The sequence below is a fragment of the Narcine bancroftii genome, chromosome 1 (assembly GCF_036971445.1).
Source record: "Narcine bancroftii isolate sNarBan1 chromosome 1, sNarBan1.hap1, whole genome shotgun sequence".
In the NCBI taxonomy this organism is placed as follows: domain Eukaryota; kingdom Metazoa; phylum Chordata; class Chondrichthyes; order Torpediniformes; family Narcinidae; genus Narcine; species Narcine bancroftii.
In genome coordinates this window covers 100,044,860-100,067,209 of record NC_091469.1, presented here as the reverse complement: position 1 = coordinate 100,067,209, position 22,350 = coordinate 100,044,860, and the positions used below count along the sequence as shown (strand labels likewise).

Genomic DNA, 22,350 nt, shown 5'->3' with positions numbered 1-22,350 from the left:
TTGTTGGTTGCAAATTTAAAATGTGGAGCATAGGAGCAAAGGAAAGCGTGTCTTTGACCCAAACATTATGGAGAGCACTGTATACGCAATCAAGTCCACTGTGTTAACTCTCATTTTGTGCAGTGGTGCTATATAAATACTCTGTCTCAGAGCTGAATTGTTAGGATTGGGTTGGGTGATTGATTTTCCAGATATAGATTTCATATTTATTGTCAGAGTACATACATGACATCACATACAACCTTGAGATTCTTTTTCCTGCGGACGAGGCAGAATTACGACTTATTGGTAGTGCAAAAATAACTGTACGCAACATACACATGTAAACAAATGTAAACATTTTGACTGTTCAGTGCAGAAGGAAAAAAAACAATGAAGTGCACAAGTGTCCTTAAATGAGTCCCTGATTGAGTCTGTTGTTGAAGAGTCTGAAGGTGGAAGAGTAGCAGCTGTTACTAAACCTGGTGCGAGTCTTGTGGCACCTATAACTCTTTCCTGATGGCAGCAGCGAGAACAGAGTGTGTGCTAGGTGGTGTAGATACTTGATGATTGCTGCTGCTCTCCGACGGCAGAGTTCCCTGCAAATGTTCCCAATAGTGGGGAGGTGTGATGTCCTGGGCAGTGTCCACTACCTTTTGGAGGGCTTTAGACTCAGGGATATTGATGTCCCCATACCAGACCGTGATGCTGGGCAGCACACTTTCCACCACACCCCTGTAGAAATTCGTCAGGGTTTCTGATGTACTAAACCTCCACAAACTTCTGAGGAAGTAGAGGCGCTGGCGTGCTTTCTTCATGATGCCATTAGTGTTGGGTCCAAGAAAGATCCTCTGAGATAGTGATTTACAAGAACTTAAATTTGCTCACCTTCTCCATCTCTGATCCCCCAATGATCACTGGATCATTTACCTCTGGTTTTCCCTTCCTGAAGTCAACAATCAGCTTCTTGGTGATTCACCTATCATTTATTTTTGCAGGATCATTCTTCAAAGGGGGCTCCACTTTCTGCCCCATCATCAGTTCAGCATACTGCAGCTCCTGTTCATAGTCTACCTCCACAGCACCCACCACCAGGTAAAGTAAAATTAGCTTTGTCCTTCATTGTAAATTTCTCATCTGTATGTCTGTGCAGGGTTCATTTTGATTTGAGTCCGTGCACATTGCCTTTGATTTATATGGTAACTCAGATTATTGTTATAACTAGTTGGCTGATGTTCCAATTATGCCCTCTTGTCAGGCTGGAATAGAAGCAGAGAGAATTTAATTTACTCAATTATTCTATTTGCCACACAATTATTGTTGTGGGCTAGTTCACAGAAGTTTTGAATGTTATCTAACTCATTCTCACATTTTAAACATTGTCTATTTTTTTGTCAGGTAGTTAATTTTCTGATTAGTTTTATCTTTGATACAATGTTTTTAAAAATTTTGTTAGTGCCAGTTTCTATGCTGCCAACGACCTCTGCAACGTTGATGCCAGTTGCTTTGCCTGCACAGCAAGGACTATCTGCCAGTGGTCAATCCTTCCAGGTACATGTTAGTATCTTACATTAATTTGAGTTAAGTGAATGTAGGTAAAGATATATTATGAGCTATACTTTCTCACTTTAATATTCTGAACCTAATCAGATAATAACTTGCATATTTATTATATATTTTCTGTAGGAAAAATGTACCAAAGTTCTTAAGATTATCAAGATTTGACTTAATGCAGTATAGATGATCAGCATTACTTGGTCAAAAGAATGGGTTTTAAGGCACATCTCAAAAGAGGACAGTGGCGTGGAGAGGTTTAGGGAGTAAATCTCACAAGTTAAGTCATCAGACTAATGACATCTGGATATTTAAGATGCCAGAATTTGAAGAGTGGAAGGGTCTTGGAGCTTTCAGAGATGGAGGATGTTTACAACTGTAAGAGACTGCCACCTGATGCAATAAATATGAATCTTCTTAAGACACTAGTGTCTCTGGCCCCTTGTCAGTGTTTGTATGTTTTCAACATGATAAACTCTGTTTTTACCCTCTTTAATGAAATAATATTTTCTCACAAGTGCTTAACTCATACTCTCTGAACCCATTCCTTTGTGCTGATTAGGGTGTTGTGCAGTGCATTTATCTTCAGGCTAAAGGATGGGTTTTTGAATACATGGAGGTGGAAGCCATAGGATATTGGGATTCTTAAAACATTTCCACAATCTTCTAATTATATTCTTCAGCCATACACAGGAATGTCCTACGGTCACACACAAGGCCATGGAACTCAGACACAGATTCAGGCGATTGGACCAATGTACCCAATTCCAGCACCACAGTATCAAGGTATGTGTGAAGTATTTGCATTGGGCACTCTGCTAATGCTGTTGCATTGAATGTTTTAAATAGACTTTTGGAATGAAGCTGAGAATAGTTTCTCTTTATGGCTGTGAGTAGCAAGTGCTTTGCATTTTGTGTTTTCTTATAGTCCCTTAAATGCACTTGGTTACATTGGTTGAGGGACAATATTGTGCTTGTGCCTCTTCACATAAATATTGAATGGTTTGCCCTCTTGTACATATCCAACAAAGCAGCGAGTGGCTTCAGTGAGGAGTTGGAGTGCTGATGTTTTTTTTAAAATTAAGTAATCTTTGATTTGCATCTAGTTATTGCTGAGTATGATATTGAACATTTGGGTATCACTTCCAAGTGAGAACATTATAATACTATCTTTAATTTTTTTAAGCAGCTGGTGGAGACATCACTTCTTTCATGATAACTGAGGCACGTCAGCATAACACTGAGATTCGATTGGCTATCAGCAAGGCTTCAGATAAAATTGACCAGCTTGCTCTTAAGGTGAGCTGATTTTAAATTTTGCAGGCCTGTGTGTTAAAGAATGGTAGGCCAAACACTGAAAGAAGTGAGGGGATTGCCCCAAATGCTGTAGTGATCATCTACTTTGAGCTAACTGGATGCAAGTTAGGAATTGAAATAAACGTAACTGATCACTGGATTAACTGTCGGCACACAGTTAATGGCTATTAGTGGAAAGTGGGTGGGGGGGGGGGTGGAAGGAGAAAGAAGCTATAGCTTCAATTAATGCTACCTTGCCGGAAGAATACACATGGGGATATCATCTAATTGACAACCTTTCTTCTCTATAGCAATCATATAACTTAGAAGCAAAGAGACTAGGAGCTATTTTGCTCTTTTTGGGTCTGGTCTACCATTGAACATGATTATCCACTTCAGTACTTTGTTCCCACCTTCTCAATTCCCTTGATCCCTTCAGCATCAAGAAATGTTTCTAACTCATTGAATATGTTTGACAGCTTGCCCTCCACTGCTGCCTTTGGTAGAAAATTCATAGGCTCACCAGTTTCTGACTGAAGAAACTTCTCCTGATCTCATTTCTAAATTGCACAACCTGTACCCTGAATTATGACTCCTGGTTTTAGACTCTTCAGCTATCATCCCTGTATTCAGTCTGTGTGGATATGTTAGAATTTTATCAGTTTCTTTGCGATCCCCTCATTCTTCTATATGCCAGCGAATATAGAGCAAACTAATTTCAATTTCTCCTTTGTGTTAGTCCTTCTATCCCAGGAATCAATTTAGTAAACTTTTATCTCCATGATAAAAGGTTCTCTCAGCAAATCAGTGATAAATATTGTTAAAAGCTTGCGGGTCCATCTCATTAGCTACTGTCTGCCACCAAGAAGTAAGTCAATTTATTCAGTTTCTAATCTCAACCACTTCTCAATTCATGTCTATATATTGCCTCCACATTTCATGTGTTTTAATTGTGTGCACTCACCTTTCATATGGGACTTCATCAAAAACATCACTTTACCAATTGATTTTGCCTTCTCCAATTGATAAATTGCACCCTCAATAAAAACTTCACTATATTTTTCAAACACAGATTTCCTATCATAAACACAAGCTGACCTTGTTCAATCCCATTAACATTTTAACCATTGACAGTCTACTTTGTAAGAGTTGTTGATCTTGTTTTCTGGCCTTTTTAATGATTTAAAAAGGAGAACCTGGATGGAGAGATTTGGGCTTGAATGTGATGTAATTCAAGGTCAATGCAATTGCTTGCTACTTTGTGGCTATAAACTACACACATTTATGCTTGGGAGATGTAGGAGGCCTTGAATGCGGTTTTATGGATACAAATGACAGGAAGCATGGGAACAACGGGTGTTGATTAAAGAGAATAAGAATTTAAGACAAGTGGATCGGCACATCTTATTGGAGCTGAGGTCTGTTCTTTGATATCACAGATGGAAAACTTACAGAAACACGTGACTGACCCCTCAATTCCAGGCATTCCACCATTATCCATGGAAACAAGCATGATAATGCATAATATCCAGAGGATTATACAAGTAAGTCCAATTGCTGTGTCTGTTGATACTTTTATTCAGTTTTAGGATATGAGAGTCACTGACAAGATGGGCCTTTATTGGTCCTCCCAAGTTAATCTTGAGAAGGTTGTGGGTTGTCTGTTAAGAGTCAGAGAAGGAAACCTGAATTTATCAGAGATGTGTTTTAAATGTGGTGAAGATTTTATATTCTACCTTGCTTTGCACGAAGATGAGGTCTTTCTGGCATGACCTCTCAGAAGTCACCTTCCCAGGAGACCCAGAGCTTTGTCTTCTGGGGAACTTATGGTTGCTAGATTACTATTTCTCAAATTAAATTCACAGAAATTGCCTTTTCTGTGGCCAGGAACTGCATAGCAGTAGAAGTCTGACTCCCATCTACTCATGAATAGGTGGTCTTCGGAGATGAATAGTTGCATCCCAGTTGCATCTCCTTCCTAAAAATCTGGCAGCCTTATTTATGGGCAACTCACTGGTGCAAATATAGAGTTATGGTCGCTACTGGCTAGCCAGTAGACCTTGTAAAGATTTTAGCCATGTGATATTATATGTTTTATTTTAAGCACTAACAATGGGATGATCTTTTTCTTTGTTCTTTCTCTGTTTAATAGGACTTGTATTGGGGGGAGGGGGGTGGAGGGAGAGGTTTTCTTGACGTTTTACATTTGATATGATTGATGATTATTCAATATATTAAAATGATAAATAAAATATTACAACAAAAAATGTTGGAGAAAGAGAAGCAAAAGGGAGTCCCTTCAGAGTCACTGAGTGTCCGTGTACTTGCCTCCAGCACTCCTGCAGCCTCTGCAGCACACAGACCTCAGTCCAAATCATCGGCAACCTGAGCTCCATATCCAAACCACTTACATGATCAGGAAGCCTTCAGGTCCCTCAGCACCCTTTCAGATCCTGGTTATGATACCTGGTATCCTTTCAGCCAGTCTCCAGCAGTCATGAACTCAAGCTGCAATATCTTAGACCATGGTACCAGGGAGGCAGCATACCATCCGGGATTCTAGATCCCAACCACAAAACCTCTTATCTGTTCACCTATGGAATTCTCTATCATCTCATCTCACCTCTTCTCCTCTTAGCTACAAGACCAGACTCCATGCCAGATTGACATCACAAACAATCCTGAGATTCTCTTTCCTATGGGCCAGGCAGAATACCAAGAACTTAATTTGCTCAATCTCTACACCTCTGATTCCCCCAATGATCATTGGATTGTATACCTCTGGTTTTCCCTTCCTGAAGTCAACAATCAGGTTGGTGGCATTGAGAGTTGTGGTTGATGCACTATTCAGCCAAGTTTTCAATTTCCCTCCTGTATGCAACTCATCACCTTTTTTATACAGCCCATTACCGTGGTATCGTCAGCAAATTTGTAGATGGTGTTATTGTCATACCGAGCCAAACAGTCGTAGGTGTAATGTGAGTAGAGCAGAAGACTAAGAATTTCACCCTATGGTGCTCCATTACTGATGGAGATTGTGGAAAAAAATGTTCTTACCAATCCTCACTGATGGTGGTCTGGAAGTGAGGAAATCAAGGATCACAACGGAATGTTGAATCCTAGGTCTTTGAGTTTGTTGATCAGTTTTAAGGGGATGATGGAGTTAAATGCTGAACTATAGTAGATAAAAAGCATCCTGATGAATGCTGTCGAGGTGTTCCAGGGCTTAGTGTAGAGCCAGTGAGATGGCATCTGCTGTAGTTCTGTTGCTACGATAGGTCATTTTCCTTCAGATTACCTGTTAAAGCAATCTCATGTCTTTCTTGCATTTTTATACTCCTCAAATACCTCATTTGCTCCGTATTGCCTATACCTACTCTGCACCTCTCTCTTCCAAATCAGATCACCAATATCTCTCAAAAACCAAGATTTCCTATGCCTGATAACTTTGCTTTTAATCCCGACTCTGTACTCTCAAAATTTCACCTTTGAATGTCTTCCACTTACATAGTACAACCTTGCTAGAAAACAACTTATCTCAATGCATGCATTCTACATTCTTTCTCATTTCCTCAAAATGGCCTTTCTCCAAATGGGAATTTGAACCCGAGACCCAGACCTATCCTTGCCCATAATTAACTTGAAACTCAATGCATTATGATCACTGGACCCAAAATGTTCCCCTATTCATATTTCTGTCACCTGTTCTGTCTCGATCCCCAATAGGAGATCTCTTTAGTTGGTTCCTCTATATATTGGATTTGGAAAATTTTCCTGAATATATTTGACAAATTCCAAGCCATCCAGCCCTTATACAGTATGGGAGTTCCAATCAATATATGGAACGTTAAAATCTCCTACGATCACAACTTTGTTTTTTGTGGCTGTCTGCTGTCTCTATGGATTGGCTCCTCCAATTTTCGCTGACTATTAAGTGTAGTCCTACCTTTCCCATTTCTCAGCTCCACCCATATAGCCTCAGTAGCCGAGCCCTCTGGTCTGTCCCGTCTGAGCACAGCTGTGATATTTTTCCTGTCAAGCAATATCACTCCTCCCCCTTTCATCCCACCCCACCGCTCTATCGTGTCTGAATCAACAAAAAGCAGGAACATTGAGCTGGCAGTCCTTCCCCTCCTACAACCAAGTTTCACCAATGGCCACAGTGTCATAATTCCATTTCCCAATCCATGCCATAAGCTTGTTTGCCTTTTCAACAATAAAATTGATGCACCTGAGAACATTTCCACCACAAACAACCCTTTGGCTTCTGTCGTTACATGCAATTTTCACATCATCTTTTTCCTCCTCCACTCTCCTATCTGCTCTGGCTCTCTGGTTCCCATCCCCATGCAAATCTAGATTAAACCCCTGTAGAGCAACACTAGCAAACCTTCCTGCAAGATTATTGGTCCCCTTCCAGTTCAAATGCAAGCAGTGCTGTCAGGACAGGTCCCATCTTCCTTGAAAGAAAGCCTGATGGTCCAAAAACCTGAAATCTTCGTTCCTGCATCATCTCTTCTGCCAGATATCAGATTTCAGGTTTATTGTCAGAGTAGTTACATGACATCACATACAACCCTGAGATTCTTTTATCTGTGGGCGAAGCAAAATGACCACTTTTTGTTAGTGTAAACTACACAGTGTATACATGTAAACAAATAAAGAACTGTATATAGATAACAAATGTAAACAAACTGCAATACAGAGACCATTAAAAAAATCAATAAAGTGGACAAGTAAGAATTCTTAAGTGAGTCCCTGATTGAGTTTGTTGTTGAGGAGTGTGATGGTGGAGGGATAGCAGCTGTTCCTGAACCTGGTGGTGCGAGTCTTGTGGCACCTTTCCTGATGGCAGCAGCGAGAACAGAGTGTGTGCTGGGGTGGTGTGGATCCTTGATGATTGTTGCTGCTCTCTCTCGGCAACTTTCTCTGTAGATGTTCTCTATTTTTAGAAAGTTGATGAAGGAAAAGCTGTGAATGTTGACTACATGGACTTTAGTCAGGCCTTTAACAAGTTCCCGCATGAGATGTTAGTCAGGAAGGTTCAGACACTCTATACTGATGGTGGGGTAGGAAACTGGATTTGACATTGGCTGTATGGGAGAAGCCAGAGAGCGATAATGAATGATTGCTTCTCAGACTGGAGGCCTATGATTAATGGTGTGCCTCAGGGATCTGTACTGGGACTATTGTTTGTCATCTATATCAGTGATCTGGGGGAATAATGTGGGAAACTGGATTGGTAAGTTTGCAGATCACACAAAGATTTCATGTGTTGTGTACAGTGAGGAAGGCTTTCAAAGCTTGCAGAGAGATCTGGACCAGTTGGAAAAATTGGCTGAAATATGGCAGATTGAATTTAATTCAGACAAGGGTGAGGTGTTGCATTTTGGAAGAACAAACCATGATAGGACAAGATGGGACAAACCAAGACGGTAAATGGTAGGGCTCTGAAGAGTGCAGCAGAACAGGGAGTTCTGGGAATATAGGTACATAATTCCCTGAAAGTGGCATAACAGGTAGATAGTGTTGTCAAGAGAGGTTTTGGCATATTGGCCTTCATAAATCAAAATATTGAGTATAGGAGATGGAATGTTATAGTAAAGTTATACAAGATATTGGTGAGGCCAAATTTGGAGTATTGTGTGCAGTTTTGGTCACCTAATGGCAGGAAAGATATTAATAAGATTGAAAGAGTACTGAGAACATTTTACTAGGATATTGCTGGGACTTCAGGAGCAGAGTTACAGAAAAAGTTAAACAGGTTAGGACTTTATTCTCTGAAGTATAGAAGAATGAGTGGAGATTTGATAGAGGTATTTAAAATTATGAAGGGCATAGATGGAGTAAATGTAGGTGGGCTTTTTCCACTAGCGTACTTGAGAAAATGAGGTCATAGGATAGAGTGAAAGAGGAAAAGTTTATGATGAAAATTAAGGGGAATTTCTTCACACCTAGAGTTGTGGGAGTATGGAATGAGCTGCCAGCTGAAGAGGTGAATGGGGGCTCAATTTTAACATTTAAGAAGAATTTGGACAAACACATAGATAAGAAGGTTATGGAGGGCTATGGACTGGGTGCAGGTCAGTGGGAATAGGAAGAATAATACTTCGGCATTGACTAGAATGGCTGAAGGGCCTATTTCTGTGCTGTTATGTTCTCTATTCAATTTACGTACTCTGACAATAAAATTGAACTTTGGAACTCCATTATGTTGCAAACTTTGGGGCTGAGCCATCTAGAAGAAATCCAAACTTGCCATCTTGGAGCAGAGTGACGAGAATGCCTTCCATGACTTAGTGGCGATTGATGCAGCAGTGATTAGCCAGGTTAATTTTATCCTGCATTTTGTGGTCAGGTCAAACTTGACATTCTTCCATATTGTTGAGTGGGTGTAAAGCATCATAACTGCCCTGATCAGCTTGGCAAGAGGTGAGCTGGTTTCAGTGAACAAAACTTGAGCAATTTAAGCAATACATCCAGGATATTGTTCGCTTGTGTTTGCATTATCCAGATATTCTACAATATCACATCGTGATTCGTCTGGTCACATCATAGTGTAAATGTGCTTTGATTTTAATATTCCTGTACTGTGCTCTGCTATTGAAAATTTAGGATCTTCATAGAACCTCTTCTTCAAAGTTCCTTCCAATTGTCCATGGGATTCACAAATGCATGTAACAGAACTACATGGTTTTGTCTGATGTGATCATGGAATTACTTAGCTTTTTACATTGAACATTTAGTGTGAATGCAGCCTTTTGTCACAAATTTGCTGGGTTGGCATTTCATTTTTGGATATGTTTGATGTTGACATACCTTCCCAATTCTCATTTAGTCTCCAGACTCCATTCTATTGATAGAATGTGGCATATTCTCTGCTAGTGAAATACAGATGCACTGGTGCTGCTAGTCTCTGGATGCCTGGTGTTGACTTTTCTCCTCTAAATATCTCCCAGCTGACTTCTTGGTGCCACAATCCAATGGAAATGCCCTCTGTGTGAAGTTCAGATGTCGTCTCCTTAACGACTGTCAGAATTTGCTGCTACTTTTCATAATGTAATGCCGATACACCTACAGATTGTACATTGGCAAGAGGATGAAGTATGTTTATTTCACTGTCCACTTGCCTCAGGCTTAGACGTAAGTTATGACCTCATTGATATTATTAGCACTGTGATCAAGAAAATGTTAGCAATACTATGCCCAGAAGTATTTAAAAATAACAATAGAGCAGTATGCCATTGACATCGATTCTGGCACATGGTTCTGATGCATATCTTAGTGAGGATTGGTGCCTCTCAATAAAGAGAAGTATAATATATTCATTTTTTTTTCATCATTTCTGATTCTTTTTAGGAAAATGAGAGATTGAAGCAGGAAGTGTTTGATAAAAGCAGTCGGATTGAAGAACAGAACAGAAAGATCAGTGATCTGATCCAGAGAAACCAAAGGTACCGGGGAAGTCATCAAACTGCTTTAACTCTGAGCAATATGAAGCAAGATCAAAGGATTTTTTATTTGGTTTCTGTCATGTAGATTTTAAAAAGGAATTGAAAATTAAACTCTGCAGAGACTGGAAATTTGAAATTAAAAAAAAAATACTGGAAACACTGATTAGGCAATATTCCTGGAAAGAAAATGAATTTGTGTTTCTAGGCCAAAACCCTTGATCAGAACTAGAAAAGAGAGAAAATAGTTTTAATTTGCAAAGTGTGTGAGGAAGGAATGGATGGGATAAAGAGAATAGCTTTGACCAATTGAAGCCAAGTTTGCCAAAATAATATATGGAGCTGTCTGGTTGATAGATTAATGAGGACAGTTGGAGAAATCAAAGAGACATAAAAAAGATTTTTGTTTCTCTTTCCACATTTGGAGTCTGACCTGCATTTTCTGTTTTTATATTTCTAGCAACTTCAGTTTTATTGATTTTTCAATTACTGGAAGTACTCATGGTCAGGTAGAATCTCTTATAAGACAAATGGTTAATTTTTTTTAGGTCAATTTCCAGCATTTTCTGCTTTTCTTGAAGACATTGTGTTTGAATATTATGATATAATATTTGAATACTATTTTTAATTAATAGGTACCATTAAGAATGTTGATGGAGGAAGTGCAACAGATGACCAAAAGGAGGGTGACAAAGTCCCAAACTAAAGGCTGATAAGCAAAACAGGCCCATAAAAGTGGTGGGAGACTGGAAATTAATGAGCTCTTTGGTGAAAGAGAAGGGAGTTTTGGTGAATGTTCTTTTTCATCCCAGTGGATGGTAAATTGGTCTATCCCAAAGGTTACTGCTAATTTTACAGAAGAATATAATGAAGCTTGCAGATTGACAGAAAAGTGAAACTACATTCAGAGATGTGAATAAAGTCCTAACCTGTTTAACTTTTTCTGTAACTCTGCTCCTGAAGTCCCAGCAATATCCTAGTAAAATGTTCTCAGTACTCTTTCTACATTCAGCAGAAAGAAGCAGGAGCAGTGATGTAACTTAATTAGTACTTGTAAAATCCCTGCAGGATAATAAGACTCAGGTTGGAAAAAACAGTTGTAATGCTTATTTATTTCCAAGGCTTCATAAAATGAGATACGAGTTCAAAAACTTGAAGATATGTTGAATATGGTGGAAAATTTGGTTGAGTCACAGCTTGAACTATCCATTTACAATATGTATGCATGTAATAGTTGATAACATGTGAAAGTTGACACCCCCCCCTATTGCGACTATCTTCCTTTATAATCACTTGGACAGTATGGCGACGTTGATATTTGGACTTGTTAAATGAAAAGTAATGTAGAGTTTTTCCTCTGTTTATTAGAACTTTATACGATAAGAACTATGTTAAAACAATTAAAACTATACTTAAAACAGTTAATAAAATGGGCAATAAAACATTAATACATACAAAAGAACAATGAAAAGAATTGTCTAGACCATCTGTCTCTAAGATCCCCTGGTTCTAAACAGTACAAAAGCAAACTCAAACTGAATGTTTATTTTAAACATGCAAAGCTAGGTAACTTTGGAATTAGCTGTTACTAGGAGACACTTAGGGAATTCAGAAACAATATTTTCCAGCTGGTTTGCAAGAATATGTTTGCAAGTCATTTTAACCCTTACACCACGCCTATTTTTGGCCCAAAAATCTGATATTTACCTTCTACATGGCATGTAAATGTTGACCACCCTCCCCCCCCCCCCTCACCCCTGCCCCCCAATTTTTGGCCTTGCTGCCCGACCACCAGAGGTTCTGGCGCTTCGACCGCAGACTCGCTTTGACGCTGGCTGCCCACCCACCTGAACCTCTAATGCCCCGAACTTGGACTTACCACCTGGTCCCATCCACCCATCTGAGCTAATGATGCCATGACTGTGCACTTTCGCCTCCGCTCCAGCCACATGCCCATCTGAGCTTGATGCTCCGACTGTGGATTCTTGCCTTGGTTCGGGCTGACTCTCCATCCAAGTTCAGATTCCCTGAACGATGCAGGTACTTATAGTGGTCAAAAATAGTATGGGTGTAATAGTCAACCTCCTAAATTTTATCCTGAAAATTGATCTACAAAATTTGTCTATTACATGGTAATATGGTAATTCTGGATAATATGCTGCAATAAGAATATACAATCATAGAACATTACAGCACAGAAATGGGTCCCTTTGGGCCTTGTATAGTCCCACTGACCTGCAGCCAGTCCATAGCCATCACACCTCTTCCATCCATGTACCAGTCTAAATTCTTCTTAGATGTTAAAATTAAGCGTGCATTCACCATTTCAGCTGTCAGCTCGATTTCCCCCACTCTCTGTGTGAAGAAGTTATGCCTTATGTTCCCGATTAAATTTTTCCCCTTTCACCCTTAACTCATGCCCTCTGGTTTGTATCTACCATACGTACATTTACTGTGTTTATCCCCCTCTTAATTTTCAATACTCCTATCAAATCTCCTCTCATTCTCCTACACTCCAGAATTAATCTGTTTAACCTTTCCCTGTTACTCAATTCCTGAGGTCTGGGCAACATCCTAGTAAATCTTCTCGGCACTCTTTCTATCGTATTGATATCCTTCCTGTAATTGGGTGAACAAAACTGTACACAATACTCCAAATTTAACCTCATCAGTGTCTTGTTTAACATAGCATCCCAAATCCTATACTCAATACTTTGATTTATGAAGGCCATATGCCAAAAGCTCTATTTACAATCCTAACCACCTGTGATGCCACTTTCAGGGAATTAGGTATATCCATATTCCCAGATCCCTCTGTTCTACCTCACTCCTCAGCGCTCTACCATATACGTGCATGTCCTTCAAAAATGCAACACCTCACGCTTATCTGCATTGAATTCAATCTGCCATTTTTCAGCCCATTTTCCCAGTTGGTCCAGATCCCTTGGCAAGCTTTGAAGGGCTTCCTTGTTGTCCACAACACCTCCAATCTGTGTCATCTGCAAACTTGCGGATCCAATTTACTACATTATCATCCAGATCATTGATATAGATGACAAATAACAATAGTCCCAGCACTGATCCCTGAGACACACCACTAGTCACAGGCCTCTAGTCTGAGAAACAGTCATCTACTACCACTCTCTGGCTTCTTGGGTCCAGTCATTGTCAGATCCACTTTACTACCGAATATTGATCATCTGAACATTCGTGACTAACCTGCCATGTGGGACCTTGTCAAAGTCCATGTATACAGGATCCTCAGCCTCTTCTTCATCAACTTTCCTGGTTGCCTCATCAGAAAACTCTTATCAGATTGGTGAAACACGATTTACTACGCACAAAGCCATTTGGACTATCCTTAATCAGTCCCTGGCTATCCAAATATTTGTATGTCCGATCTCTTCAAACATGTTCCGATAATTTATCTACTCTTGACATCAGGCTTACCAGCCTATAATTTCCAGGGTTACTTTTGGAACCTTTTTTAAACAACAGAACAACATGAGCTTCCTTCCAATCCTCTGGTACCACTCCCATGGCTAAGGACATTTTAAATTTTTCTACCAGAGCTGCTGCAATTTCTACGCTAGCCTCCCTCAAAGTCTGAGGCAATACCTTATCTGGGCCTGGAGATTTATCCACTGTTATTTGCTTTAAGACTGCAAGCACTTCCTCCTCTTTAATATGTATAGGTTCCATGACCTCAGTGCTTGTTTTCCTTACTTCCCACCACTCTGTGCCAGTTTCTTGAGTGAATGCTGATGCAAAAAAAAACCATTCAAGATCTCCGCCATCTCTTTTGGCTCTATACATAGCTGACCACTCTGTACTTCGAGGGGACCAATTTTGTTCTTTACTATCTTTTTGCTCTTAATATACTTGTAGAAACCCTTAGGATTTTCTTTAACATTATCTTCCAAAGCAACCTCATGTCTTAATTTAGCTTTCCTGATTTCTTTCTTGAGGTTTTTCTTGCATTTTTATACTCATCAAGTTCCTCATTTGCTCTCTGTTGCCTATACCTGCTATATACATCTCTCTTCTTTCAAACCAGATCCACCATATCCCTCGAAAACCAAGGTTTCCTCTGTCTGCTAATTTTGCCTTTAATCCTGGCAGGAACATACAAACTCTGTACTCTCAAAATTTCACCTTGGAAAATGCTAGAGAAGGTGGATAAAATGGCTTGGCTCTAATGACGAGGGATTTTGGGTTAAAATAGAAACACCTGGGTTCTCTGGAACACAGCAGTAAGGGAACATGTTGATAAAGATGTAGGTAAACAAGAAGTCTGCAAATACTGGGGAACTAGTCCAGTGTTCAGAAATGCTGGAGGAACTCGCAGGTCATGCGGTATCCATGGAAAGCAGTTGCCTGTTGAGATTTCAGACTGAGCCTTTCTTCAGGTATGCTTAAAATCAGGCAGATACACAAATGGGGGAGGGGGGGATGGAGGGAAGAGCACAGGCTAGGAAGTGATAGGTGGGACAGGGAATAAGAGAAAGCTGAGTGGGGGAGTGAGAAGTGATCCTCTCTAATAATGGAAAGGGAGTCGGAGGGATGAGGGAAAACGAGAGAAAGGGGAAAGAGTTACTGAAAATAGGATAAGTAGATGTTAATACCAACTGGTTGGAAACTGCCAAGACAGAAAACAGGATGCTGTTCATCCATTTCACTTGTGGCCTCAACCTAGCAGTTCATGATATATCAAGTGTAACACTGGAGTGTGGAATCGAAGTGGCTAGTTACTGGGAGGTAGTTGCTTTTGCAGTGGATAGAGTGAAGGTGCTCAATGAAATCTCCCCCCCCCCCCCCCCCCCACCCAATCTGTGTCCAGTCTTTCCAATCGAGAGGAGGCAATAAATGGCCTGTACAGATTTCCAGGTGAAGTGTTTATTTAATTTGTTGAAGAACAAATTGTTTGCTTGGGATTCTGAGTGGTGATAAGAGGGAAGTTGTAGGTGCAAGTGTAGCACATGCATTCACAGGGGTAGGTATCAAGGGGTCAATTGGTGGGAAGATATGCGAGGACGAGGGAGTGGTGGAGAGGGTGATCCTATGGAGAGGGGAAGATGTGTTTAGTGGTGGGATCCTATTGAAGGTGGCGGAAATTACAAATGATGTTGGATGATAGGTTGATGGGATGGTTGGTGAGGACGAAAGGGGCCCTGTCCTTGTTGTGCCACAAGAGAGGGGAATGGGCCAGTGTAAATATGCGAGAAATAGATAAGATGTGTGTAAGGGCTGAATTAATGGCAGTAGAGGGGAAGCCATGTTTTCTGAAGAAGGAGGCATCTCAGATCTCCTGGAGTTGAAAGCCTCATTCTGGAAGCAGATATCGTAGAACAAGAGAAGCTGAGAGAAAGGAATGGAATTCTTTCTGGAGACTATGGGAAGCAGTATCGTCAAGTTCACTATGGGAGTCTGTAGGTTAATGAAAGATATCTGTTGATGGTTTATCAACCGAAGTGGAAATACAGAGATTGACAAAGGGGAGAGAGATGGACAAAGTGAATTTAAGAGGAGGGTGGACATTGACAGTAAAGTTGATAAAGTTGACAAGCTCAAGATAGGTGAAGGAGGCAACGCTAATAATAGTCATCATTAGTGGAGAGAAAAAATTGAGGAGCCTTGCCTGTGTAGGCTTCCAGCATTTAATGATCCATATAGCCAACAAAAAGACAGGAATAGCTTGGGCCCAGATGAGTACCCATGACTACATCTTTGATTTGCAGAAATTGGGATAAACTGATACATAAGAATGACAATGTTCTGAAGAGGACAATGGTAATTGACAGAATTGGTTGGCTCTGTTATCCAGGAAGAGGCAGAGAGCATCGAGACCTTCCTTATGGGGGAATGATAGTGTAGAGTGATTGGGGATCCATGGTGAAAATGAGGTGGTCCTGAGGAACCAAAAGCTGTAAAAGCGATAGGAGGCACGTGATCATTCGAGGATGTAGGTGGGAAGGGACTGGATCAAGAGGGGCCATCTAGAGTCAGTGTATTACTATACCAGTTCAGTAGGGCAGGAAACATGGAGACAGTGTGCCTACCATAGCAGTTTTAAAAATTTTATGTATTTTGATATACTGTACGGTAACAGGCCATTTTGGCCCACAAGCCCAGAGGACTCCAAAACCTAGCAGCAATAGATATACACCAAGACAAATGGTTAATTAAACAAAAGTTGCTTTTAATTATCTTTAAACATGAAAACAGAATCACACTTTAACTTATCAGTATTGACTTAACTAACCTAACAACACCCTTCTAAATCTAAGCGCACGTGTGTATAATGTTCAGAAAAGTTCTTTGATTCACAGTCCAATCTTACTCTCATTCCTCCAAGTTTACTGGTTGCGGGCAATTTTTATACTGTGCACAGAATTTAACATTTATGATGTTCATCAGGCTTTGGTGCTTAAAAGGTAAATGGCTACTGCTCAGGAAGGTTCTTGTCGGTTTTCAGAGAGAGATTTGTTGTTCACTGGACACCCACAACTGATTCCTTGTAATCAGCCACTTCACTGTCTTGCTGAAGAAACTTGCCCCATCAGATTTCTCCAGATGATAACCTCTTTCTTTCAGGTCACCACAGAGTTCCTTTTTGTTTTACTTATTTCAAGTGAAACATTAGGCAGCCAGTCCTCTCCTCTTGCATGAACCATAAGAACTTTGACTAGGCACTCACAACCCATCTTCAAAATAGGGTTTTCCACAAGCTTGCCAGCTTGTCCTGTTCCAGTCCCAGCTACTGCTGCTGACTATAAAACTGTAGAACTGAATTTTCTCTCTCTCTCTCTCTCTCTCTTGCAGAGAGAAAGCCTGTTTGACTCTCTTTGCTTGTAAAACCACATGTCTCTCTTAGAACAGCAAGTTCCACTCTAGACAGCCTGCGGCTCCAAGAGTTCTTTCACCTGTTGTCTTTTTGTAACCAACAATCCATTAGTGACGTCTCTTGGGCATTCTTCAAAGCTTTTGCAAAGCCTCTTGGCACTGAACTGTCTAACATAAGCAGAGCTCCAGTATTTTAAATAAAATCTGTTTTAAAGTGTTTGTATGTGACCTACACTAAAAAGCCTGCCCCAATTTATCTATATACAATACAAAAACAACATAATCATTGGGATAATATGTATAAGTATCTAGAGGGGCAGGGATTGATCAGGGACACCCAACATGGGTTTGTGAGAGAGAGGTCATGTTTGACAAATTTTGTTGAATTTTTTGAGGAAGTGACCAGAAAGATTGATAAAGGTAGAGCAGTAGATATGGTCTATTTGGATTTCAGTAAGGCTTTTAATAAGGTTCCACATGAAAGGTTGGTGAGGAAGATTCAGGCACTAGGGATTAATATAGGGATAGTCAGATGGATTCAACAGTGGCTAGAAGATAGGCACCAGAGACTCATGGTGGACAACTGTCTGTCAGGATGAGGGCCAATGATGAGCAGTGTGGCTCAGCGATCGATTTTGTGTCCTTTGTTATTCATCAGTTACATTAATGATTTGGATGATGGGGTGATAAATTGGGAGTGTAAATATGTGGATGATACAAAAATAAGGGGAGTTGTGGATAGTGAGAAGGGTTTTCGTGGACTGCAGAAGGATTTGGACTGTTTAGAAGAGTGGGCTGAAAGATGGCAGATGGAGTTTAATGCAGGTAAGTGTGAAGTGCTTCATTTTGGGAAGAATAATCAAAACAGGACATATACAATGAAGGGGAGGAGATTGACGAATGCAGAGGAACAGAGAGATCTTGGAATAATGTTTCATCATTCTTTGAAGGTGGATGCTCATGTAGATAGGATAGTGAAGAAGACTTTTAGTATTCTGGCCTTTATAAATTATAGCATAGAATATAGGAGCTGGGAGGTGATGTTGAGACCCTTCGAAGCATTGGTGAGGCCAAGTTTGGAATATTGTATGCGGTTCTGGTCTCCAAATTATAGGAAGGATATCAATAAGGTAGAGAGGGTGCAGAGAAGATTTACTAAAATATTGCATGGATTGCAGTATCTAGAATACAGAGAAAGATTGAGTATATTGGGTCTTTATTCATTGGAGCGTAGAATGTTGAGGGGTGATTTGATAGAGGTATATAAAATTATGAAGGGAATAGATAGAGTAGATGTGAATAGGCTCTTTCCTTTGAGGGTAGGAGAGATTGGAATGAGGGGTCATAAGTTAAGGGTTAGGGGGAAAATCTTTAGAAGTAACATAAGAGGAAGCTACTTCACTCAGAGAGTGGTGGCTAAGTGAAATGACCTACTGGAAGAGGTGGTTGCAGCAGGGTCAGTTTTGTCATTTAAGAGGAGGTTGGATGAGTACATGGATGTGAGGGGGTTGGAGGGTTATGGGCAGGGAGCAGGTAGGTGGAACTAGTGGAGTTTCACTTAAATTAGTGCATACTAGAAGGGCCGATTATGGCCTGTTTCCATACTATTATGGTTATATGGTTATAATCTGTCACATACTCAATTACACTCAATTGACCTTCAACCCCCCCCATAGTACGTTTTTTGAACGTTGGTAGGAAATCGAAGCACCTGGAGGAAACCCATACAGACACAGGAGAATGTAGAAAATCATTTCAGCCAGAACGAGATTTGAATCCCATTCCCAATCACTGGCACTGTAACAACATTGCACTAATTGCTGCACCTACCATACTGCCCTCATGGGTAGGTGGGTTTGTGGATCTTGGGTAAGAGGCAGAAGCAGGCAACGCGAGGTTGGAAAACTATGTTGGAGGCTACAGAAGAGAGATTACTGGAAGTGATGAGGTCTATGATGGTGTGGGAGATGGTGGCCTGATGCTTGGAGGGGGTCTAGTTGGTGCGGAGAGAATGGAAGGCAACTCGTTCCGCAGGAGTAAGTAAGTGGAGTGATGAAGGCAAGATGGTTGATGATGCACTTAGATGGGGTAAAAAGAGTAGCTTTTCCCATTAGTGTTTGGGTCCAGGATCAGGGGTCACTGATTCAGAGCAATGAAAAATATATTGCTGGGGTTTCTGAGGAAAATATTCTTTTACTCAGAGTTATTGTGAACTTGAATTCTCTGCCTGGGATAATTTGCTGGGCCACAGAGAAAGAAAGTGGGGGGGTGGGGGGGGGGGTGGGACTGACTCATCAACCTGTTGGTCTGTATGGGTGTCTATTATGCCATAACAATTCTGTTTTTGTTTATTCCTCTCCTATAATATGATACCTTTTTATCTTGGTCTTGAATGTTTTCACAACTAAATATCCTGGTTCAAATTTTTAAATTACATTACAACTCTGATTATCCGAAACGGTCAGGACTGGGCCTATTTCAGATAAACAGTTCTTTTCGGAGAACCGGTCATTTTTTTAAAAACAGCCCAGTAGTAACAACAAATCACTTATAACTGTGTTTAAACAACAACAAACAACAAGGTAAGGCTTTTTAATCATTAAAATAAAATTCAATTCTCACCATAAAAATGCTGACCACTGCCAATCACCGACACTTCCCCACCGAAGATCCCACTCCTGCCTGGGAGCCCGAAGCTCCCACTCCTGCCTGTGAACTTGAGGTCCCTGCTGCCATCGGCGGGAGCCTAAGGTCTGCTGCGGGCTCCACCGGGGGCCCGAGGTCCACTGCGCTGGTGTTGGGGGCCCAAGGTCTGCTGCTGCTGGGAGCCCGATATCCCCAGTCAGTTTGGCTCCAAAAAAATTTTGTATAAATGAGGATTTCAGATAATCGGAGTTGTACTGTACTGTCCTTGGTGGATTTCTTCTCCAGAAATAAAAAAAGTTTTTCTTCCTAATTCTTTTGCATTCCATTATTTAACTCAAAAAGTATTTGACATGTAATTTACATTTTAAATGTAAGGACAGTCCTTATTCTTGTTTCCTATTTTCTCATTTAACCATATTTCATTTTTGCAATTGTTTGTCTCCCTCTGCTTGCAGATATGTGGAGCAGAGTAATTTGCTAATGGAACAGAGGAATGATTCTCTGATATCCTCAACTGAGAATAGCCAAGCCCGCATCCTGTTTGTAGAGCAGGAGAAGGTGAGATTGGGTTTTTTGTAACAATGTAAATATGTTCAGATTATGGTGAATGTGGATTTGACGAAAGAAGTTTGGGACAGAGCTGTAAGGAAATCTTTAAAGTACATTGTGGAATAACTAATGCAATGACCTCTGGAATATTGGATCAATAATCAGATGTGGCATAAAGGAAGAAAAGTGAAAGTAACATGTGCAGAATTGCTAAATTCAGCTTTGACCTTGTTGCAATCTTGGTTTGGTTCTTCTAATAAGGCATTTACTTTACATCTCTGCTGTGGTGCATTGAATCTGTGTTCATAGTTTGAAAGTAGATCATGATAATTTAGGCTTTCACTATAAAGATTTCTCACTACATCTTAAAGAACATGTAGATGTGCATCTATTCAAAAAATGCACACAAAAGACTATTTCTCATGTAGAAATGATTAACTACTTCATGTAATCCAATATTTATTATTTTCTATGTTATTATTAGAGATCCTGATCCTTAGCAGGTAAAAACTTCAGTGTGTAGAGTGTAGACTCTCATCTGGACACATGGATCCCATAATTTATGTGGATGAATGCTGTTTCTCAATTCATATTCAATATTGGAGGAACTCAGCAGGTCATACAGCATCCATGGGTAGAAATAGTCACTCAATGTTTCACGTCTGACCCTTTAACAAGATTTTGTAGTGGCAGCTACACTGGTACTGAAAGAACACACAACCAGAAGGGTTGAGCTCAGTGAGCAGAACTGATTTATTGCAGGCTGCTGTGCTGGACTTATACTCACAGCCTGGACCTGGCTGAGAACCGCGCTGGGGGGGGTGCTGATGTCACCCGGGCATCACAAGGTCCCCCAGCGTGGGCTTCTGAGCCCTGTGCTGAGAAGAAGGGGAAACCCCCAATGGAGCCATTTTGGCTGGCTGCCCCGCCGCGTGGATTACAAGCGGGGCCGGTTCGCCTGCCTAGTGGTGTGCCGCCACAAATTCTTCAATTTCTGCTTCATGCAAGGTCTCTTAAAACATACCACAGTTTTTTTTTTTGGTTTTTATTTATTTGGTTTTTTTTCCTGGTTTTTTTTTTCCCTAGCTCCAATGCCATATATAAATTTGCTGACAACAACAGTTGTTGGCCAAATAATTGGAAATGAGGTGTCAGACACAGGAAGGTGAGAATCTGGTTGGTTGGTATCAGAACAACAAGCTTGCTTTCAACATCAATGAAACCAAGGAGCTAATTATGGACTTTAGGAAGTGGAGGCTGAGGAATTACACTCCTGTCTTCATTGATGGATGGCAATGGAGAGGGTTAGTACCTTCAAGTTCCTAGGAATCCACACATTGGAGAACCTCTCCTAGTCACCATATCGACATGACTGTGAAGAAGGCAGATTTGGCACATTGTCAGATTTCTATTGGTGTACTGTGGAAAGTATACTGACTGGTTGCATCGTGGTCTGATTTAGTAATTCAAGTGTTCAGGAACACAGAAGGCTGCAGGAGGTAGCAATATATGCAAATCCATCAGGGCTCTGACCTCTCATCCACTGAAGACATCTATCTATGTGAGGCTCTGCTCTAAGGCAGCCAATCTCCTACAAGACCCCCATCACTCTGGTCACCGCCTCTTCTTGCTATGCCTTTAGGAAGAAGGTATAGAAAGGAGCCTGGTTCAGCACCTCAAGGCTCGAGCAATTTTTTCCAACATCTATCAGGCTCTTGAACCCTTCCTTACTACCCTAATTATAAACTATTTCGGAACCATAAAAAGACCAGTCTGCAATATTTAAATGCCATTTTTTTCTTGCACTAACTGTAATTGAATATTTATTATCTATGTTTTGTAGTTAATATCTCTTTTCATGTACACTATTTGGAGTTCGTTTTCTTTAACAGAAGATCCTGTTTGGCTGCATTAAAAAAGAATTTTATTACATATGTACATTATACTTGTGTGTGTTGCCAACAAACTCATTATCGCATGTTGTTAAGATATATCACCTAAATTAATTAGTTCCTGATCACTCTGTTTTGCA

At 40.5% G+C, this 22,350-nt stretch overlaps 1 protein-coding gene across 9 annotated transcripts in view; it reads left to right on the top strand.

Moving 5' to 3' along the window:
- The window catches only part of fkbp15a (FKBP prolyl isomerase family member 15a), a 183,847-nt gene that overhangs the window by 96,839 nt on the left and 64,658 nt on the right, over nucleotides 1–22,350 (top strand). For 7 of the 9 annotated variants that reach the window (XM_069933733.1, XM_069933701.1, XM_069933715.1 and 4 more), the window contains 7 exons: nucleotides 978–1,074; nucleotides 1,436–1,536; nucleotides 2,217–2,319; nucleotides 2,723–2,832; nucleotides 4,269–4,373; nucleotides 10,189–10,283; nucleotides 20,225–20,327. In XM_069933733.1, the coding sequence (XP_069789834.1) occupies nucleotides 978–1,074; nucleotides 1,436–1,536; nucleotides 2,217–2,319; nucleotides 2,723–2,832; nucleotides 4,269–4,373; nucleotides 10,189–10,283; nucleotides 20,225–20,327 (714 nt within the window). The remainder of the gene's footprint in view (nucleotides 1–977; nucleotides 1,075–1,435; nucleotides 1,537–2,216; nucleotides 2,320–2,722; nucleotides 2,833–4,268; nucleotides 4,374–10,188; nucleotides 10,284–20,224; nucleotides 20,328–22,350) is intronic. The other 2 variants (XM_069933691.1, XM_069933673.1) reach the window with 1 other exon arrangement.